General features: G+C 42.0%; 2 protein-coding genes across 9 annotated transcripts in view; one reads left to right on the top strand and one right to left on the bottom strand.

Moving 5' to 3' along the window:
- Window positions 1-234: 234 nt before the first annotated feature.
- Window positions 235-6,138, bottom strand: esm1 (endothelial cell-specific molecule 1). 3 transcript variants are annotated; one of them, XM_086053072.1, is made up of 4 exons: window positions 5,423-6,138; window positions 5,140-5,199; window positions 2,096-2,774; window positions 235-826 (listed from the first exon to the last, which is right to left on the bottom strand). In XM_086053072.1, the coding sequence occupies exons 3-4, from the start codon at window positions 2,583-2,585 to the stop codon at window positions 597-599; spliced, it is 720 nt and encodes a 239-aa protein (XP_085909198.1). In that variant the 5' UTR covers window positions 2,586-2,774; window positions 5,140-5,199; window positions 5,423-6,138; the 3' UTR covers window positions 235-596. The 3 variants fall into 3 exon arrangements, with proteins under 3 accessions (XP_085909198.1, XP_085909199.1, XP_085909200.1); XM_086053073.1 differs by having other exon boundaries at window positions 2,096-5,199; XM_086053074.1 differs by lacking the exon at window positions 5,140-5,199.
- LOC147135329 (putative E3 ubiquitin-protein ligase HERC1) overlaps window positions 5,484-20,080 on the top strand; it is a 56,214-nt gene continuing 41,617 nt past the window's right edge. For 5 of the 6 annotated variants that reach the window (XM_086053067.1, XM_086053070.1, XM_086053068.1 and 2 more), the window contains exons 1-16: window positions 5,484-5,966; window positions 8,930-9,932; window positions 11,091-11,186; window positions 11,251-11,433; window positions 11,972-12,184; window positions 12,949-13,047; window positions 13,122-13,218; window positions 13,295-13,438; window positions 13,506-13,633; window positions 13,915-14,059; window positions 14,135-14,306; window positions 14,890-15,024; window positions 16,156-16,321; window positions 16,403-16,528; window positions 19,246-19,473; window positions 19,558-19,710. In XM_086053067.1, coding sequence (XP_085909193.1) covers window positions 8,961-9,932; window positions 11,091-11,186; window positions 11,251-11,433; window positions 11,972-12,184; window positions 12,949-13,047; window positions 13,122-13,218; window positions 13,295-13,438; window positions 13,506-13,633; window positions 13,915-14,059; window positions 14,135-14,306; window positions 14,890-15,024; window positions 16,156-16,321; window positions 16,403-16,528; window positions 19,246-19,473; window positions 19,558-19,710 — 3,057 coding nt within the window. In that variant the 5' untranslated portion in view covers window positions 5,484-5,966; window positions 8,930-8,960. Of the gene's footprint in view, window positions 5,967-8,929; window positions 9,933-11,090; window positions 11,187-11,250; window positions 11,434-11,971; window positions 12,185-12,948; window positions 13,048-13,121; window positions 13,219-13,294; window positions 13,439-13,505; window positions 13,634-13,914; window positions 14,060-14,134; window positions 14,307-14,889; window positions 15,025-16,155; window positions 16,322-16,402; window positions 16,529-17,461; window positions 17,580-17,653; window positions 17,831-19,245; window positions 19,474-19,557; window positions 19,711-20,080 lie in introns of those variants that run through there. The other variant, XM_086053071.1, reaches the window with a different exon arrangement.

The following is a 20,080-nucleotide window of genomic DNA, read 5'->3' as shown; positions in this document are numbered from 1 at the left end:
TACAGTATCAAATGCAACACTGAGATCCGATTAGACTAGAATTGACACCTTTCCCGATTCATTATACAACCTTATTACATTTAGCAATAATTACAGTAAAATATCAATCAAATGTTCACATATTATAAATGTGTTCTTCCTGAATTAAATATTACATAAAAATACTACATATACATTTGTGTTTTGCTGCAGTAGAAGACGCTTCCAGAAACAGGTTAACAAACAACAATGCTCTTTGATCACTGTGGATTTAATTGAAAGACCATTCTTTACATGTTTATCTTCCATACAGTACAAATAGAGTAGTGATGACATATATATATATATATATATATATATATATATATATATATATATATATATTAATAGAATACGAAAAATGATACATCCTATTCTCTCGCTTGAAGGCACACTATACATTTGGAGAATGAAGAAGAAAGAGATAATTTCAACTATATAAATAAAAATAAAATCAACATGCAGTCAAGAAGATGATATTAAAAGAAGGCCTGTCTGTTCGCTTATAAGTTAATGCTACATTTCCACTGACTGAGTGATCGAATGAATGAATGTGTATGAATGATTGAATGCACTGCTCAGCGAGGGTTGAGTCGCTCGGAAGCGCTGGATACATTTGCTGCCGGTTGATCCAAGTACTGAATCTCTCCCGAACCCTCCTCTCCATCTTGAGGGTCCGCCTGGAGCTTGCCGGCCAACTTGGCGAAGAACCGGAGGGTGAGACAAGCGCCTGTTTCCCTGTCACACAGGCCACCTTTGCAGCCGCACGTTTTACGGCACTCCATGCCATAGGTGCCAAACTGGCAGTCTGGGAGGAGACAAAACAAATAAGACTGTAACTTTGCTTATAGATTGATTTTTAAATCACAAACAATCCATGTAGGAAACTGGACCACCTTATAAGGTTCTCTTGCAATGCAGCTGGATCAACAACTATGCCTTGATGAATTGTACATCACTGCAAGCTACATCTTATACATGCAGTATTGTGAAATTAATATCTTATTGCTTTATATGAAAATACTGTAGTGCATTTATTATTTTACTCTATATTTTAGAATATTTGGATTAAAAAATTACAAGCAGTTTTTAATACTGTGCAGTATAGTTTTAAAATACAATATTTTTTACAAAAACATTATAAACTATTTTTAAATATTTGAATAAAATATTCAGATTAAAAATATTACAAGCATTTTAAAACATATATTTTCAATATCTATTTATAATTGATTGAATGATCAGAAAGCTAGTTGAAACATTTTGTAATTAAACCTTCTAAACACTTTTAAATAAAGATCAAGGATTTTCTAACGAATTGTTAAAAATAGTTGATAATATCAAAATTGTTTTAAAACATTATTTTCAATAAAACAATAAAGTATATTTGGTTTGAAATAGAAGAAGAAATTCCTAATATTTTGGATTAATTTGAGGGATACATTTTCTTATATTAACAGTAAAATATTGGATTCAAAGATTAGAAGCAACCTAGTGAGGATAAGTGGTACAGATAATGTTTGCAACAATTCAAAAAGAAATAATGTAATAATAATTAAATTAGAATATTAAATTAAATTAATCATCTATTGAAATGTTAGAAACTAATTTTTTGTAGAATATTTTATATATAATTGAACCTGTTCATAATATTTATTCAATCAAATATACTTGGATTAAAATGTTGAATTGAATAGGTGAAAAAACGGAATTTGTTTTTTACATTTTAGACAATTTGGTGGAATGAACATATTATAACCTGTTTCTAATGTTTGAACACGATATATTTAAAATCAGTTTAACATTTGGCACATATATTTTCTAGTTGTCCTTTTTTTTTTTTTTTTTTTACTAAGTATTATCATCTTTTGGATGTGATCTCCAACCGTCCCCCTCCCCCAGTTAATTGTACACGTGTCCCTAATAAAGTGTCCTGTGTGCATTTACAGAAAGTTAGAGGGACAGGCGAGTGTGTTTAACTTCAAACCAACAAAATCAAATGAACTTGATATGTCCGTAACACGGGCTGCGTCTTGCAGTATTTTGGTGCAATGTGCACGTCCCAGTGAAACGTTACCTTTGCACACGCCGTATTCATCCCCGTAGTCGTCCTCGTCCTTGTAGAACTCGCAGAAGAGGCCCGGTCCGCACTTGACGCCGTGCATGCCGGACACGGTGCGGTAACAGTGCTCCCCTCGTCCGGCAGCGCACACCCGGCAGCAGCCGCAGTCGTCCAGCACGGTGCGCGCGCAGCCTAGCGTGGGGCCGCAGCGCCCCGCGTCGCACCTGTCCGGACAGTTAACAGCGTACTTGATGCCCGAGCCCCACGCCTGGGCGCCGTGGGCGCTGTGGGCGAGCAGCGAGGACAGCACCGTGAGCAGCAGCAGAGACATGGCTGGCGAGGAGGAGGAGGATGGGGAGGTGGTGATGCTGATGATGAGAGGCTGCGGTGACGGAGGAGCGCCTCTGCGAGATCGAGTGGGAGTGAGGAGGCGAGCATCAGCCGGGGAGCTTTTCACGGCATCCAACAAGTTTGTTTTGCACTTCGCTCTCGTCAATTTCCTCATTCCGCTCCTTTTTTTTTTTTTAGAGATCCGGCGTGGAAGTGCCTGGGATTAGCGCCGAGCCGTCATCCAGGAACTGAAATCCACGTGACCTCATGCCACAAGTTATCTTTGCTTTGTTTTTGTAGGAGACCAAGGAACCGCGCTGTCATCAGCTCTGCTTGCCATGGGCTGCCTTCGAACCAGAGGGTGCTGTTTCCCCCGACCCAAGGGATACAATGTGGGGATGTGCAAAATTTCAAACAGTGTTCAAAAAGAAAAAAAAAAGACAGTGGAACATCCTAAAGCAAGTCAGACATTTCCTACACCCTAAAACAGCCAGGTTCAAACTCTCTCATTTGAGGGTGCGCGACATACAGAAAAATGCAAGGATGCAAGGGGCACTTTGAAATTCTTTGACTTTAATTTAATAAAGAAACTGAAATCATTCGACCAAGCAATTATATCTTGTTTATAGTTTCTGGTTATTTTTTAAAAACTGAAACATAACAGCTTTCTATTGGTGATAAGGCAAATAGTTAAAGGACCTGCATCATGCAAACACCTTTTTGAGCTTTTAGCAGTTAAAATGCTAATTTCTCACCCAAAACACCCCTAAAGTGGTGTTTTCCTCCATTCACTCATCTCTGAGCATTTCTGCTCATTCCTACTCTCTAAGCACCAGCTCGGACCAATCAAAGAAAAGGTCGGGTCCTCAATCTTATTCGTATAAGATTCTCAAGCAGCCAGCGGGACGCCCGACAAGGATATGCGATGACCAGCCCCCCTGGCCGAGCCGCCGTCCAAGGTGACTTTTTTACTATTTAGTGTTTCGTGGGCAGTACCCACAGCAGCCGGCTTTAGGACGAAATCGTGAAAGGGGCATGGCAGCCACACATCGAGCAGCAGGGATTTAATGAGCCAAGCGTCTTACTTTCGGGTAAGGAAAACAGCCACCAAAACAACAGCGCTGGGCATCACCTAACCGCCACTGAATTCACGTCTGCAAACGACCCAGTGGTCCCAGTCCGTCCCTCATCGGCGACAGCCAAATGGCGTCGAGAACGTAAACTTCACGTCACACGCAGGCGCCGCACGAGCAGACACACCGCCAAACAAAGAAAAAATATCAAACAAAAACAAAAATTGCTGTGTTTTGAAGATTGTGTTTATTGTAGTCGACTAGTCGTAAGTAGTTTATATGTATCTTTTAGAAAGGTTCTACAGTAATAATAAACTAGTTTATTGATAGTAGTGGCACCTTTTTTTCTGACACCCTCTCCTCTCTGCCGACATCCACCCACCTTTTTCTTTTTTAACTAGTCCTGTGAGCAATGCCAAATGTAATTTTTAATATATGTCACGGGCCGCATCTTTGACACCCCCAAAAAAGCGGTGAAAGGTAGGTAGCTTGGTGCATACATCTCATCTAATTTTGAAGGTATTTGAGGTTATGCAAATGACCTCTTTGTATGATGCAGAGAACAAAAGTGGTGAAACAAAAATTGTAAAAATTGTAAAAAAAACAATTCTGAATTAATAATCAATTCAATCATCCATCCATCCTCACAAGGGTCGCGGGGCGTGCTGGAGCCTATCCCAGCTGTCTTCGGGCAGTGGGCGGGGGACACCCTGAATTGGTTGCCAGCCAATCGCAGGGCACACAGAGACAAACATCCGCACTCACAATCACACCTAGGGGCAATTTAGAGAGTCCAATCAACTTACCATGCATGTTTTTGGAATGTGGGAGGAAACCGGAGTACCCGGAGAAAACCCACGCAGGCACGGGAAGAACATGCACTCCACGGGAAGAGCTCCACACAGGGAGGCCGGAGCCGGGATCGAACCCACGACCTCTGAATTGTGAGGCGGACGTGCTAACCAGTCGACCACCGTGCCGCCCTCAATTCAATCAATGTATTTAAATTTCAATTAATGTATCATTTTACGAAATCATACACTTTCTTGTCTCTTCTTTATAATTCAGTCCACACTTACAACGGGGTCATTTCTGCCTGATTTTTGACATTTTTATCAATCAATCAATCACATTTTATTTATATAGCACTTTTCATACATAAAAATGCAACTCAAAGTGCTTTAAAACATTCAAAGCAAAACATAGAATTATCTTCAATCAAAAGAAAAGATAAATTATTTAAAAGTTGTTGAAAGCCAAACTAAAAAGGTGTGTCTTGAGCTTCCTCTTAAAAATATCAACAGTCTCTGCAGACCTGACATCCTCTGGCAGGCTATTCCAAAGGTGAGGACCAAAATGGCTGAATGCAGCCTCGCCATGCATTTTGGTCCTCACCCTTGGAATAAATGTCATAAGTTATAACTTCCTTAATTCTTAAACTATTGACAAAATTTAAACACCATTTCTTCCTTTATTCAAGGTCTTTGCAGTGATATTGGTCTTGATGATAAAAAATAAATGTTTTTGTCACATACCTAAATTATCAGTATAAAAAAGCTTGGAATTTATTTATTAAGATATCAGACAATCATTTTGGTGTCATTTTAAAGTTTTTTTCTTTTAAATTGGAGCAGTTCGAAAATGTTCTTTACATACCAAATCCATGCCAGCGACGTATAGTGACACCTTTCTTCCTAAAAATGGCAGGAGGTACATCTGCATCCAAGACACAACAGAATTATTATTATTAAATATGATGAAATATTAGTAGTAGTAGTATTAACTACTTCTACGGGTGTCTGGAGATTTTGTCGAATGTAAAATATGGCAATAAACACTGGGAGACACTGCTTCGGTGTTCTTGCACCCTTATTTAAACACGTTAACGTCAGCGAGCTATCAATTCCACATGTTTAAAATAAAACATTGACAGACTGACCAGCACGATGGTGATGAATGATGATGATGACGATGATGATTATCAATGAAGATGAGGCGGAGTTCGACACTTGTGAGACACAAGATGGCGGTAAGGTAGTCATCCGACGCCGGCCGCCTTCAGCTGATACAACCTCAGAAGAAGAAGAGGCGATGCAGGAGGAGGAGGGTGAAGCCGGGCATGATATTTTTGTCCGAGTAGGAGCTCCCTCTTACGGGGACAGGTAGCGCTGACGCTTTGCCGACGGTGCTCCCGAGTTAGCGAACATGTCAGCGGCTTCAAGCTACCAAACGTCCGAAATGTATGGAAGCTAACATACATGTCAGCGCTTGTTGTTTGCCATCGTCACACGCCCGCCTGGACGTCACCGAGTAGCGGGGCTTGTTTTGCCGCCAGCTGTCACAAAGCCACCGAGCCGGTTGGGGGGGCTTGTTTGGCTCGCTCTAACAGTCGAAGTGTAGCCAGCCCTGCCCGGCGTTAGCTCACTCAGGAGAACCGGAGGAGCTCGGACTGCGGGTACCCTGTTATCCATTGTGTCGCCGAGGTGAGTCGCCGCAATGTCACCGGTGTGTGTGGTTGCATCCTCCGGAAGGGGCTGGGTCACGTCTTGCTAATACACTGAACCATCAAGTCAGCTAATGTCATCAGCATGGATGCTCATTCACACGCTATTTTTGCATGAGGCTGCATAAAATCAGTCAATCGCACACCCTGTTCCATTTTTTAGTGGCGTTGTCCTGGAAACACAGTCCCCCCAGGCCCCACATCAAAGTCTCACCCCTCCTCATGGCCCACGTCCCAGTAAAGGCATCATTAAACTGAAGTTGTTGGATAGGTTTTGTGCTATTCCATAAAACACACCCAAGAAAATCCAATCTCCAACTCGTGACAAAATGGTATGAAAATACCATTGTCATTGTCAGCACGGGGTCCTGGTGGTTAATGCGTGCGCCACACAGCCCTGAGGTTCTCGGTTTGAATCTCAAGTTTGCATCCTTAAAATGTTGCTTCATCACCAGGCTGTTTTTTTTTATTTTTAATTCAGATAAATATATTGAATAGTTATAAAACAATATATAATTACTGGCTACTGCACATTCACCTACACTGATGGATTAGTTTCAGCAAGTTTGATGAATTAAGAATGAACAATGTCACTTGCATCCTTTGATTTTTCTGTATGTGGCAAATATGGAAAATAAAGTTCACGTCTTCCCCACAGTTCTGAGGTTCGGGGTTCGAATCGAGTTTCCATGTTCTCCCTGTGCTTGCATGGGTTTTCTCTGCATACTCTGACTTCCTCCCACATTTCAGTTCACGGTGTACCCCACCTCTAAACCCACAGTCAGCTGATATAGGCTCCAGTTCACCCACGACCCTTATGAGCACGAGAGCTATAGAAAATGCTGGATGAATTATACTGGACAAAATGATCACCTTGAGCAGTACGGTATTATCCTTTCATCGTAAAAAAAATAAAAATACACAGTTACATGCACTTAAGGAGGTTTTTCCAATTACAAATCGTTAAAATTAACAAGCATACTGATTTTACATACAAGAGTGAACAAAATGTACTTGAAAGGTGAAACACCGAATTTCAACGGTTGATTAGTTTGTTTGATGTTTTATCATGGTTTGCCGTGCGCGGTTAACCGTTTCCGTCCTACCTTCGACTAGCCAATAGTGCAGTTGAATGATGCTGCTTTAGTGACTGCTGGGAAGTCAAGAGCTATCCTACTTGGACCTAATGAGATCCAACTTCAAAGCTTCCCAAGTCAGTGTCAACAAAACAAGAACATGGCTGATAAATCTTAGGTATTTTATGTTCTTGCTCAGTTGACAATGTGACAACAATCGTTTTTCTCACTCTTGATGTTACGTATTTTTATAATAACTTCATGCAAAGACAATATAGGTATGCACTACTACAATGAATAACTGCAGTTAATTATTGTTTAAATTAGTCTTTTCTGGTGTATCAATGTGAGTCTCCAACTACGAGCAGCGTACCCACATTTATTGTCGGCGAAACTGAGAAGAAACCCTTACGGCACAATGTCATTGATAACGTGGTTGAAGTCGGTCACAGATTTTGCTCCTTAAACTAGTCTCTTCAATATATTCGCTTCATTTCAAGCCCAGAGGGTTAGTAGCTGGTTTTGTTTTGCTTGTGGTGGCTGCCAGCTGACTTGACCGTATCACTGTTGGTTATTTTTGTCCAGACTGGAAACCATATAGCCCCAGCGTTGCGGTAAAAGAGGCATGGGAACATGCTTGGCGTTCGTCCTCGGTCGTCTCAGCTCGTGCCACGTTTGAACACAAGGTGGGGTTTTGGCCCCATGAAGCCCATGACCTGAGACTTTAGTTTTGACTCATCAATGGCTCATTTCCCTGGTTGGTTCACCCTCACTTCTTTACAATTGCCTTTTCTAAGCTATATGCCACTTATTATTTTTTGGGGTACACTTATCATCCCACTGCTTTGATATCAAATACAAATAGACATTAATAGACATGACCAGGCAAGACAAAGGTAGGTTCAGGAATTTGTTCTCTGTGTTTAACCCATCCGTGACAAGCAAAGTCAACTGTGTCACTCCACAGGAACTGCAAAAAATTGACCTTGCATGTTTTTGTCTGTAGAGGAAATTGTAGCACCTGCTGAAAACCAGCACTGGCCAAGGGAGAATATGCAAACATCACACAGAAAAGGACCAACGTCGGGTGTTAAGAGTAGTCTTCGGTGGAATGGAAAAAGGGACTTTCTTGGTGTGAGGCAGCAGTGCTAATCATGCTTCCATCACAAAAAGAAAATACAAGCATAAACCAAGTCAAGTCAAATTTTTGAGGTGCATGTGTAAGGCCTCTATCTCTGTAAGGTCAAGTTGCTAGTCCTTGGTCTCTTTCTGGTCAGGTTTATTTGTAAGTTCCCTGGTTCTCAATCTTCTGTTTACATGGAATGAGAGAAAAATTCGATGCTCAAGGAAAGGTCCTTGGTGTCATCATTTCATGTAGAAGTCACACTTTGTTTTATTGGAAATGCAAGTCATGAAATCCAAATCAAAGATAAATAAAACACAGTTACTGTAATGATATTTTATCCATATTATTGGACAAAGTAACCAAGCATGAGTCCAAGCCAAGGTCCATCCATGAGTTTGAGTCTCAAGTCTTTCTGATGTGAATCCAAGTGATGTCTTATCATGTCAAGTTTCCAATCTCAATTCCAAATCCAGTCAAATCCAGTTCAAGCCTGGTGTCAAGAGACAAAAATCGAAGTCTCGTCAAAAGTGTGCATTCGAAAGTCATATCCAAGTCCAACTCTTTGAGAAGTAAATCGAAATCAACTCGTCTTTGGGTGAAATCTCATAGCTTCGTCAGTTCACGCCACAATTTTGAGACGCAAGTCCAATACAGATCTTTAACCTTTTAGCCTCAAGTTTACCAAGCTCCAGGCCGTGCATCCACTCACTGTAAGTTCACGCGTTTCTCCTCGTCTTTCAGGTGCTCGTCAGGGTGAAGATAATGCTCAGTCATGATGCCCTGTCAGACCCATGTGTTGCTCAAGTGGCAGGAACACCTCAACAGTTCCTGGGCGGCGGAAGACAGCGTTCAGACGGCCACCAGGCATGGGGCGGCCGCCCTCTACAGCAGGCTCCTCCACAACAAGGAGGTGGTGAGTCTGGCCCAGCCCGTCCAGGAACTCGTCGGCCCTCGGCTTCCCGACTTTGAGTGCGAGTCGTGCGCCGCCGCAGAGAAGGAGGAGTATCTTTTGTCGCTGCTGCAAAGTCAACGATGGCTGGCTCGCCGAATGCTGACGCAGACCCGCTACACGCAGGGTCTTCACCACAGGCTGGTGGCTCTGCAGAGGATCTTCTACGCCATTCACACCAAGTACCACGACAACTTTCGTGCGCAGCTTCCCTCGCAGGCCACAGAGAGCGGGGCAGAATGCGGTCATCTTGAGCTGGCCTCTGAGCCGTGCCTGACAGGGACTCTGCCCAAAGTCAAGTCGGGCACGGATGTTCTGATCGAGATGGGCGTAAGGACCGGTTTGAGCCTGCTCTTCTCACTGCTGCAGCAGAACTGGAGGTACGCAGCCTCCGAACACCCCGAGTCGATGCTGTGTAACGACGTTCTGGCCACCGCCTCCTCCGTGCTGGCGTCCCTGCCACCACTTTCTCTGGCCAATGAGAGCAAGATCCCCTCAGTCGGGTTGGACTGCCTGGCACAGGTGGCCGACTTCCTCAAGAAGACGTCGGCAAGCAGTGGGAACGGCGGCGCCGATCTGACGGGTCGGAGGCTGGCGTTGGAGCTCCTGCTCGGCCTGGCCATGCAGAGAGGCTCGCTCAAGTTTCTGCTGGAGTGGGTGGAGGTGGCTATGGCGGCCTCCATGTCCGCGCGCACCTCTGCGCCGTCTTCCTCCTCCGCACCGAGCACACAGAAAGCAGCTGGTGTGGGATTCGATTTCATCCATCAAACCCTCCTTCAAATGAGACATTTTTCGGTAGGTTACAGTTTCATGTATCATAATAATGAATTAGAAGTACTGTATGCATATTACTACTTCTTTTAAGTCAGTGATGATGTAGTACACACGCCTGAGTTCGGTGCAGGCGGTGTGGGTTCACTTCCCACTTCGTGAGGGTGTAAATGTGTGTTTGAATAGTTGTTGTGATTGATTGATTGTAGCCTGCCTTTCGTTTGAAATCAGCTGGGAGAAGCTCCAGCTCCATGTAACCTTGAACAGGATAAGCAGAATAGAAAATGGATGGGTGGATAATTGAAGTTATTTTTGATTGGTTAAAATCAATGTTAGACTTTTTCTAAATACATATTGCTGTTTAATATTTATATACATTATTCATATTATCATTTAGGCTTACTTTATTCATTCATTTTATTAGGACGTACACACATTTTTATAGGACAGTTAAGAACTGATTCCAGTTGTGATGGCGACCTGGCTAATTTACTTCCGTAAATCTGATGAAGAAGTCATGACAATTTCAAATATTTTTTGAACATGTATCCAAAAACATTAAAAAGGTTTCCAATATTTCATTGCATTTTGAAAATAAATATATAAGAAGCATTTTTTTGCCACACTCGAATATAATATAATATAATATAATATAAATATATATATATTATTTTAAAGCAATCTTAGAAGAAGCAATGATAATATTCAATCAAAACATTTGCCTTTAAAAAACTATTTAAAAAATGTTTTTTTTTAAGTTTTTAGTTTATAAATAGAATCATAAAATATGTATAAGTAAAAATTAGAAAAAAAACCTGACATTTTATTCTAAAAGCATTTTAAGCAATTTATATAGCTATTAAAATATAACTATTAAATAATGGAGATTTCTGAAATTTAGTTCTAAAGATGGAGGTGAAAAATATTGGAACATTTTATTCCCAAAATATATATATATATACTTTTAAACTATTCTTTAACTATAGAAAAAATGTTTGGAATTTTATTACATTAGAATATATATTTGTTCCTAAAATATTCTAAACATTGCAAATTGCTTGTAATGTTGTGTGTGTTTTTAAGGTGGGGCGAAACCATTGAAATATTTAAAAACAAAAAATCTTAAAATGAACTCTAAAATGAACAGGGAGCCAGTATCAACATATTATCCTCAACCTGCAGGGTTTTCGTGGCGACGCCATCAACACTCCAGTGCTCCAAAAGGACACGGACGGACTTTGCCGTCTCTCCCAGGCGGCCCTCTGTCTCTTCGAGGAGGTATAAAAGTCAGTATTTTTAGCAAACGCTTTTCAGGAGCTCACTCTCTACCTGTCTTTTGCAGATCTGTAACCTGGCCTCCTTCTGCCTGTGCTCCTGCAGCGCCGATGCAGACGCTCCCGGCTCCAACAGCGAAGCCGTCGTGGTGTATGTGTGGGGCAGCAATAGCAGTCATCAGCTGGCGGAAGGAACACTGGAGAAAATCTTGCTGCCCAAACCCACGCAGGGCTTCAGTGATGCCCAAATGGTGTGGTTTTAAGCAAAATAACACACCTCTTCCAAATCCTGAACATGCCAACTCATGACCTATACAATAAAGTTCCCCTCCAGTCGTAACGTAAGTGACGATAATACATAATATAAAGCTTTTACAGCTCCAGTTGGTTCGGCTGCCCCACTGCCTCACTTGGCCTCAGTGCAAGCAGACTTGATTTCCACCAAATTTTCTGGACGTTTGTTATGTCATTGATATGTAATCATGCTCTTTGTACGCAACTGATAACAGACAGCGCTAAAAAAAAAAGAAATCTCACCTCATGCTTTTCGGTTGTAGTGGTTTGACTTTCGGCTTACTCCCATTTAGCCAGGGTCGCCACAGTGAGTTACTTGAATGAAATGTTTGGCACAGTTTTTACGCCGAATGCCCTTCTTGATGCAACCCACCCACGACAAGTGGCTGGGAAACGGCGAACAGCGTAAAGGGTCTTATCGGGACCCACCTGTTTGCTCTGACCGGGATTTGATCCCCAGTCCCTCCAATAACTGCGTTCATGCCCTTTTTTCAGATCGAGGCCGGCCAGTACTGTACCTTCTCCGTGTCTGCGGATGGCGCAGTAAAGGCGTGCGGTAAAGGCAGCTACGGCCGCCTGGGCCTGGGCGACTCCAACAACCAGTCCATGCCCAAGAAACTGGTGCTGGAGCCCCACAGGAACATGAAAAAGGTGTCCTCCTCCAAGGGATCAGACGGTCACACATTGGCCATCACCATGGAGGGAGAGGTAAGAGAATATGTGGAATATACTTCCACCTTCAGATGAAACAGGATGACAATTTTATATCACAGTTATCGTGACCAAACAATTGCTACAAGAAATGTAAAACAAAAAATAAAATCTTAGATCATAAGCATTCAACTTTAAGCTTCTGACATTATAAGTTGTCTACCGTAAGATCTAAAGTAAATTATCATGCAAGTAAGACCCCACAGAATTAACTTAAAATCACTAAAAATAAATTCAAACTGTGATATTAACTCGTGGTGGGATCTAATTAATTAGAGGGTTTGCTATTATTAACTTTAATTGGCGACCAAGTCCGAAACCTAATCCTCCTCCTCCTAACCTCATTTTATCGCAGTATACAGTAATTGCACTTTATAAAGCACTTTATACAAGTAACACATTCATTTACATTCTCTTTTATTATATTTTTACACTTTAGATTGTTGTTTACTTTATGAAAAATAAACAATTGTGGTACGTTTTGGGGGCTGGAATGGATTAATGGCATTTAAGTTAATTTCCATTCGGAAGATTTATTAGACATTCAATTAAATTGAGTTACTTATTTTGGTCAAGGAATGAATAAAACTCGCAAGTCAAGGTACCATTATTTGTGAATTTGTGCATCACAAACCGCGATTACTAGGTAGGGTTCACTGCAATAACAATTTGAAATGTTTTCTTGGTTTATGGGCAAACCGTTTCATCTCTGCTTCAATTTCACTGTATTAATTGTGAGATTTTGAAAATACTTCTTTTAGGTGTTCAGCTGGGGTGATGGAGAATACGGCAAACTGGGTCACAGCAACAGTGCTACGCAGAAATACCCCAAGATAATCCAAGGACCGCTGTCAGGCAAAGTGAGGAAACGTGCTTTTTGGAGAAATAGGGCAATGATACATTTTGACATTCAATTTTACCGGCTCTATTCCAGGTTGTGGTGTGCGTGTCAGCTGGCTACAGGCACAGTGCAGCCGTCACCAACGACGGCGAGCTTTACACATGGGGCGAGGGGGACTTTGGCAGACTTGGTGCGAGTCTTTATTTTACTGTAACACTTGTATTTTGTTAGCAACAATCCTCTATCTTTCCCCATTCGTCACGTAGGCCATAGTGACAGCCAGAGCCGCAACACGCCCACGCTGGTGAAGGACATCAGCGGCGTGGGGCAGGTGGCGTGCGGCAGCTCGCACACCATCGCCGTGGCTCAGGACGGACGCACTGTGTGGTCCTTCGGAGGAGGTGACAACGGTATGCTCGTCGCGATGAACGCGTCTGGTGTCGTTGCTTTACCCTAACGTAGCTGCCGCCCTCGCAGGTAAACTCGGCCATGGCGACACTAACCGCGTATATCGGCCCAAGATCATAGAAGCCCTGCACGGGTGTATCATCAGGAAAGTGTGCGCTGGGAGTCAGTCATCTCTAGCGCTCACCTCTGCGGGACAGGTGAGAATCTGAGAGAAGTGAAGAGAGCATGGATCCACAGTTTGGTACAGTTGGTCACTTTACCATATTTTGCCGGTCTGTCCTCCGTCCTCCATCCGCATCCTGTGCACACTTCCCTCATCGTCCCTCCGTCCTTATTCATGGCTAATTTCGTATTTACATATTTTCCGTGCAAACTGCACCCACCAAACTGTAGCGCTAGGTTGAAACGGGGCTTTTCCGGTATTGCTACTACAGTCAGACGATAGAATGATCACCTGTATGTGTGTGATTCAACCAAGGTGTTCGCGTGGGGCTGCGGCTCGTGTTTAGGGTGCGGGTCATCCGAGACCACCTCCCTAAGACCCCGATTCATAGAGGAGCTGAGCATCACCAAGGTCATCGACATCTCTTGCGGGGACAGCCACTGCCTGGCACTGTCGCACGGTATAATAAAGACTCACCCGCTTTTCTTTCATTACTTCTCTCTCTCGTGAGTGTGTTGTATTGCTTTATCCGCAGAGAATGAAGTTTACGCTTGGGGCAACAACACCATGGGCCAGTGTGGGCAAGGTCACACCTCCACGCCCGTTACCAAACCCAAGAAAGTGCTCGGTCTAGAGGGGGTGTCCATTCAGCAGATCACGGCAGGAACTTCCCACAGCTTGGCGTGGACTGCCGTACCGACTGACAGGTAAAGACTTTGTTAAGTGGGATGTACTGTACATATATTCCCGATCGGGCCAAATTTAAGCTCTTTTCCTTCCTTTCTCACATTATGATCATTTCGGACGAATGTAAACCTCTGTATTCGTTAAAATATTTTTGGAATACTTCAGTAAGTCCGAATTTAGAAGTGCGCGCCTTCGATTTAGTACCATGTTGTCTTGCAAATATATACAGTATATATGTATGTTTATATGTATCGAAGCCTCGCCGCGAAAAATAGCCTTAAGACGGACTGCGGACGAAAGACGCATTAAATACATGGGCTTCCGACTATGCTTCGTCCGTCTATTTTGAAATTGTACTCATCATTCGTCAACCGTCAGCATGTGGATTTTCATCTATTGCAGGTTGTCTGAAACATTTCTCTTGTCCATCACACTGTACCACAAACCAAGAGCACACAGTAAATGTTTCCCTCGTCATGTTATGGGTCTGAGTCCCTCACGTTTTACAAGTTGATTCAGATGTTAAAAACCTTCCCACATGGCTCCACTTTACTTAGAGGGACACTGACCTGTTAGTAAGTGATCTTGTTTGTCTTTTGCCAGGCAGCTGGTGGCATGGCACAGGCCTTTCTGTGTGGACCTGGAGGAGAGTACCTTCACTTACCTGCGCAGCTTCCTCGAAAGCTACTGCGACGGCATTGAGGATGACACCCCCCCAGCACCGTTTTTATCCAAGCGGTATGTGCGTGGTAATGTATGAATTGATTGGTAAGAATTGTGTCTATTATGTGGAATTGAAGAAGTGCGGAGGCGCTGTCAACATACAGTGGAAAAAATATGCCTCAAGCAAAACTTGGAGACCAAATCATCATCATGTGTGTGACATCTTGTGAGACTTGAGCTTATACGGGGGCATTTTTGTGGAGGTTTTTGTTTTACCACCACAGATGGGGCACCAGCAGTGGTGTATGTAAATATGTGGAAAATGCCGTTTGGTGGTGGGTTTGCTCTGCAAACATCTTTCGGTTCCTTCTGCCTGTGAGGTGAATTTGAATAGCCGTCTACCTCACAGTCACAGTGAAAAGCTGTTTTTCATATAAAAATGTAAGAGAACAGTGATCAAATCAGAGCAAAGTTTATACAGTTTACATACAAAATATTAATGAGAAATGCAGTTTTCTGATGTGCTAGGTGTAGAAGAATAACTTTTAGAATTGCTTGAAAAATGGTGTGCTGGGCATTTCCAACTCAAATTTTCTTGCAAACATGATAAAAATATATCAAATATTATAAAAACAAAATAATAAAATATAAAATAGGTGTGGCATGGCAATACATTTGCGTTGATCTTTAAGAACAGTTTCTTTTTTAAACAGTTATTTCGGTTAATTATTTCACTTTTATGTGCAGTACATTTTAATTGAACTAGGTTTTTTTTGTGTCTTAAAAAAAGTGTGGCTTAAACTTTTTTTTTTTTTATCCAGTACATTGGTTTTCTTATTTTTTAATTTTATTTTTTAAACATTGTAAGCCACTTTTAATTTAATATTATCAGATACTTTTTCAGGAATAATCCTTCTGCCGCATTTTTGATGAATACTTTGTCTTATTTTTTACTGTAATTTTAACGTAGGCCTTTATGTTGTTTATTGGAGAGCGCGGCATTTTTTTTTAGGTGGTACTTGGTGTAAAAACATCCTCTGTCTTACCTATATGTTTGAGTGAGAATGCCAGTTCCTCCATTATTAGCATTTTTATGGCCTGTTTAAAAGAGATGTGAAGGAGTAATTGTGCCAAGCTTTAACAGAAAATCACGTGGAGAGCCAGATGTGGTCACATAAGCAGCACTCCTTCTATATGTGACCGCAGGGAGCATCATCAGTTCGTTTTGCTGTGCATGAAGCTGCTCTCCATCCATCTATCACTGGCTCATGCCGGGGGGACCGGTGCTATGGTGTTGGGGGCTCAGGGCAGGCCCCTCCGGAACCTACTCTTCAGACTCATAGACACCAAGATGCCTGACTCCATACAACAGGTACACTTGCTTGTCATGATGTCATACGAATGAACGTAGGGCATACAGTATATCCATTTGTCTTTATGTCCATGTGCGCAGGCGGTTATGAACACTCTCTCCATCGGCGCCTCGCTGCTGCTGCCTCCACTAAGGGAACGGACAGAGCTGCTCCTCTCCCTCCTACCTCAGGGTCCGCAGAGTCTAAATGTTCTCTCCAAAGGGCAAGTAAGTGCAATTGTGCGCTATATGGACAAAAGAATTGGGACAAGTAGTACACCCACACATACACACACAAAGTACAATTGGAAGGAAATATGGAATAAGTATCCAATATTCTGATATAGTAGCTTTCATGGAAGTGTGCCTTGGATCATTTTTGGTCCACTTCATCCCAAAGGCAGCGTTTCGTCTATGTAGAATATTTTTGAGGGATTAGACAAAAATCACACCACCAGTTCAGCGTCGCTTGGCAGTTTGTGCAAATGACTCAGAAATGTGAGAGAAATATATTTGAGAAAGAATCTCTTCCCTGCATGAGAGCATTTCTCCCAGCCTTGACGGTGCCTTCTGCCAGGGGCCGCGTCTGAATTGATGAGATTGCAGTCATACCTTGAAAGAGAAAAGTCAACATAAATTCAACACTGTAGCGTAAATCGGGTCACTTGTAAGATCAAAGAGAAAAGTCAACATGAATTCAACACTAGCGTAAATCGGGTCACTTGTAAGAATGTAAGTAATTAATAGCGACTCAGGAGTAATGCCTGCACTAACCCAGATCCCCTCTAGGGGCACCGTATGTATTGTTTTTGTATTGTTTTTAAGTGAAATGACAAAAAAAAATGTTAAATCAGTCTTTAAACATTGAAGGGCTACAATTGAAGAAATTTGGAGTTCGTTTTACCAAAGTTGGCACTCTTCATCCGCGGAGTCTCACGTGATGAGCAGTGGGTGGACATTTGACTTGTTTACAGATGAAGAAAAGAAATATAAAAAGAGGGAAAAAGGGAGGCAGTAAACAGGATAAACAAAGTTTGGTAGGGTTCTCATGGCTCGGAACCACTGCGGTTTTAGGAGCCCCGTCAGGGCCACCATCTGTTCAACTCGTGGCCTTCAGACAAGAGAAGGGGCGGATTCTTACAGTGAACCTGCCACGCGCTTGGTGGTTTGGACTGAGAACCCAAGAGCCAAGAAAAGTCTCACCGCCAGTGGTCGAGGAGAGACTCTTGTAGGTCTAAACTCAGTGCACGTGAGAACACAAAAAAGAGAAAAAGCAAAAGTAGGTAAAGGTTGCCAGAGAAAAATTGTATTCATTAATTAATTTATTTATTTTAAGGAGCCCGCTTTCCGTAGTGCGTTTCTGGTCAGGAGAGCGGTTGTTCGGGAGTGTGCGGGAGAGCAGAGGAGAGAGAGTGAGCAGGAGATTATCAGAAGAGAGCCGGGGAGAGAGCGAGGAGATGAAAGGGAAGCTCATTTATCTATTCAGGCATGCAAATTTTCCGAGTAGCCGCCGCTCAGCTCAAGTTTCAGGTGAGACCTAGTCCTTTTTCTTCTTTTTAGTGGAAAAGTTAGGTTTGACTCTATTTTTATGTTTTCCTTTTAAACTTTTGTGCATTTCAAAATGTATAACTTCAACGTGATATCACGTTCATGCATGTGCTGGAAACATTTAATTTGAATACATCAGAGTTGACCCTAGCTAAGTTGTGACTATACCGTTTTGGCATAAACATTACCAGGAACTGATTATTATCATGGCCTAATGGTTTCATCAATCCAAATTTAGCAGGATAAGAACAGTACAACGTTTACAAGCATACATTCATAGACAGTCAGATAGTCAGATCAAAACTGCAGAGAGGTCATAGCTGCAGCCCTAGTGTCCATCCCTTGGGGTCACTCTTGGACCAACAATGCCATGTTGACATCAAAGCAAGTGTACTGTAGTCAAATACAGCTGTGGGGAGAAAGCCTATGAGGTGTCTTCTGGCTTTCAAGGCAAGGAGATGCAAGAATGTGTGAGCAAGGAGGCTTTGAATACACAACAAATTGTCTGTAGGGACTTCTCAGGTGTCAAAGTAAGTCTCTGTATCAGGAGTCAGTGCTTTCCTGAGAATTAAAAATGTTCGATGGTGATTCGTTTGCTTTGAAGTAGGCGGGAACAGACATGATGTGAGGGTCTGGACTGTGGGCAGCTTGGGAATGAGGAAACATTGTCCAACACAAACCAACCACCTTTACTTGAGACTCAACAATAGTATTAGCAAGCGTAATAGCCTAAATAATATGAATACGCCAGCACAAACCGATGTTACACTTCGACAAAGAAATGTGTCCTTGCACTTTACACAAACAGTAAAGGTAATTAAGCACACCTTGAACTTACATACAATAATAAATGTTAAGAAAAAGGGAAGTTTTATAAGCAAAATAGACCACACAGGATCTATTGGGATAGATCTATTTATTTTAATGGTGTACTATTACAACAATAAATGATTTCTTAAAAAGCCATAATATCAGTATAAATATTGATATAACCAAAATCTTACAAGTTTTATTTTTGGCCCAAAAAATGTGTTACTGCAAGTCCATTTTTCTTTTCTTTTATTATTTTAGACAAAGGTTGTAAAATTATGAGATTAAAAGGGATTGTTGGGGAAAACGGATGTTATTTTATGAGAATATAAGCGAAAAAAATGCTATAATTTGAAGTCATATGTGTTTTTTTAAGTGAAAATTATGAGAATAGTCTTTTTAAAAGCCATTATAAATGCAGTATAAAAATATAGCAAGATTTTTAGAATTTGTAAAATTACAACATTACAAGGATAAGCAAATTTTGTCCAAGTAAAAGGTCGTATCAATATGGGATTAAAATTAATTTTACAGAGTAAATAGTTCAAATATTCCAAGATGGTTTACTGTTTGTGTGCATTTCCTAGCGTCTGCAGTTGGATATGGTCCTCAGCAGCCTCCAAGACCAGAGTCACATGGCATCCCTGCTGGGTTACAGCAATTTTGGGGACGTGGCGAACCTAGTGCCACCTCTGACACCCGCCCCATCCGCCCGACCGCCCTCCTCCTCCTCATCGTCATCCGAAGCATATGACCCATTTCACTTAGCCGAGGTGCTTCTCAGAACCCTTCTGCTCAGTATCGGCTTTTACACGGTATGACCAACCACCGTTGCCCTTTGACTACAATGGCTAGGTTGATTTACGTGCCTCACTACAGTGTTGTGTGTGTTGATATAGGAGCGAGCATTTGGGGAATTGGAGAAAAACAGTGATAAGATGCTCTCGAGTGATAGTCAACGAGCCTCTGAGCCTCCCTCGCACTTTCATCAGCTTCTCTCCGGACTTCACAAACACATGCTTGCCCATTGCTACATCCACTTCAGCACCGAGGTACTGTACTGTGTACGGATGACATGTGCAAATCTACTGCGGTGTGAGTTGCATTTCCCCGTCAGGGATTACAGTGAACCGAGTAGCGAGTTTGCAAATGTACATATTTATTTCAAATGAAATCTATTCTCATTCATTGAAAAACTGCCCTATTCGCTTGCTTTTAGTGCTTTTTTTCATGATATGGCTTTGTCTCGTTTCCCCGGTAATAAATGAACAGAAATGTTCCATCTCATGAATTTGCAAATATTGCCTGGGGGAAATTCTTATTCTCATTAGATTCCAAGATATCCACTGAAAAATTCCATTAAACTCATTAGTATGACATGTTTCCTGAAATATTTTTTTTAAATTCTAACAATACTGCAAC

Source organism: Filicampus tigris, chromosome 15, assembly GCF_054856515.1.
Source record: "Filicampus tigris isolate MCC_2025a chromosome 15, RoL_Ftig_1.0, whole genome shotgun sequence".
Lineage (NCBI taxonomy): Eukaryota > Metazoa > Chordata > Actinopteri > Syngnathiformes > Syngnathidae > Filicampus > Filicampus tigris.
The sequence above is the reverse complement of the archived record's forward strand: the minus strand, read 5'-3'. Positions and strand labels throughout refer to the sequence as shown.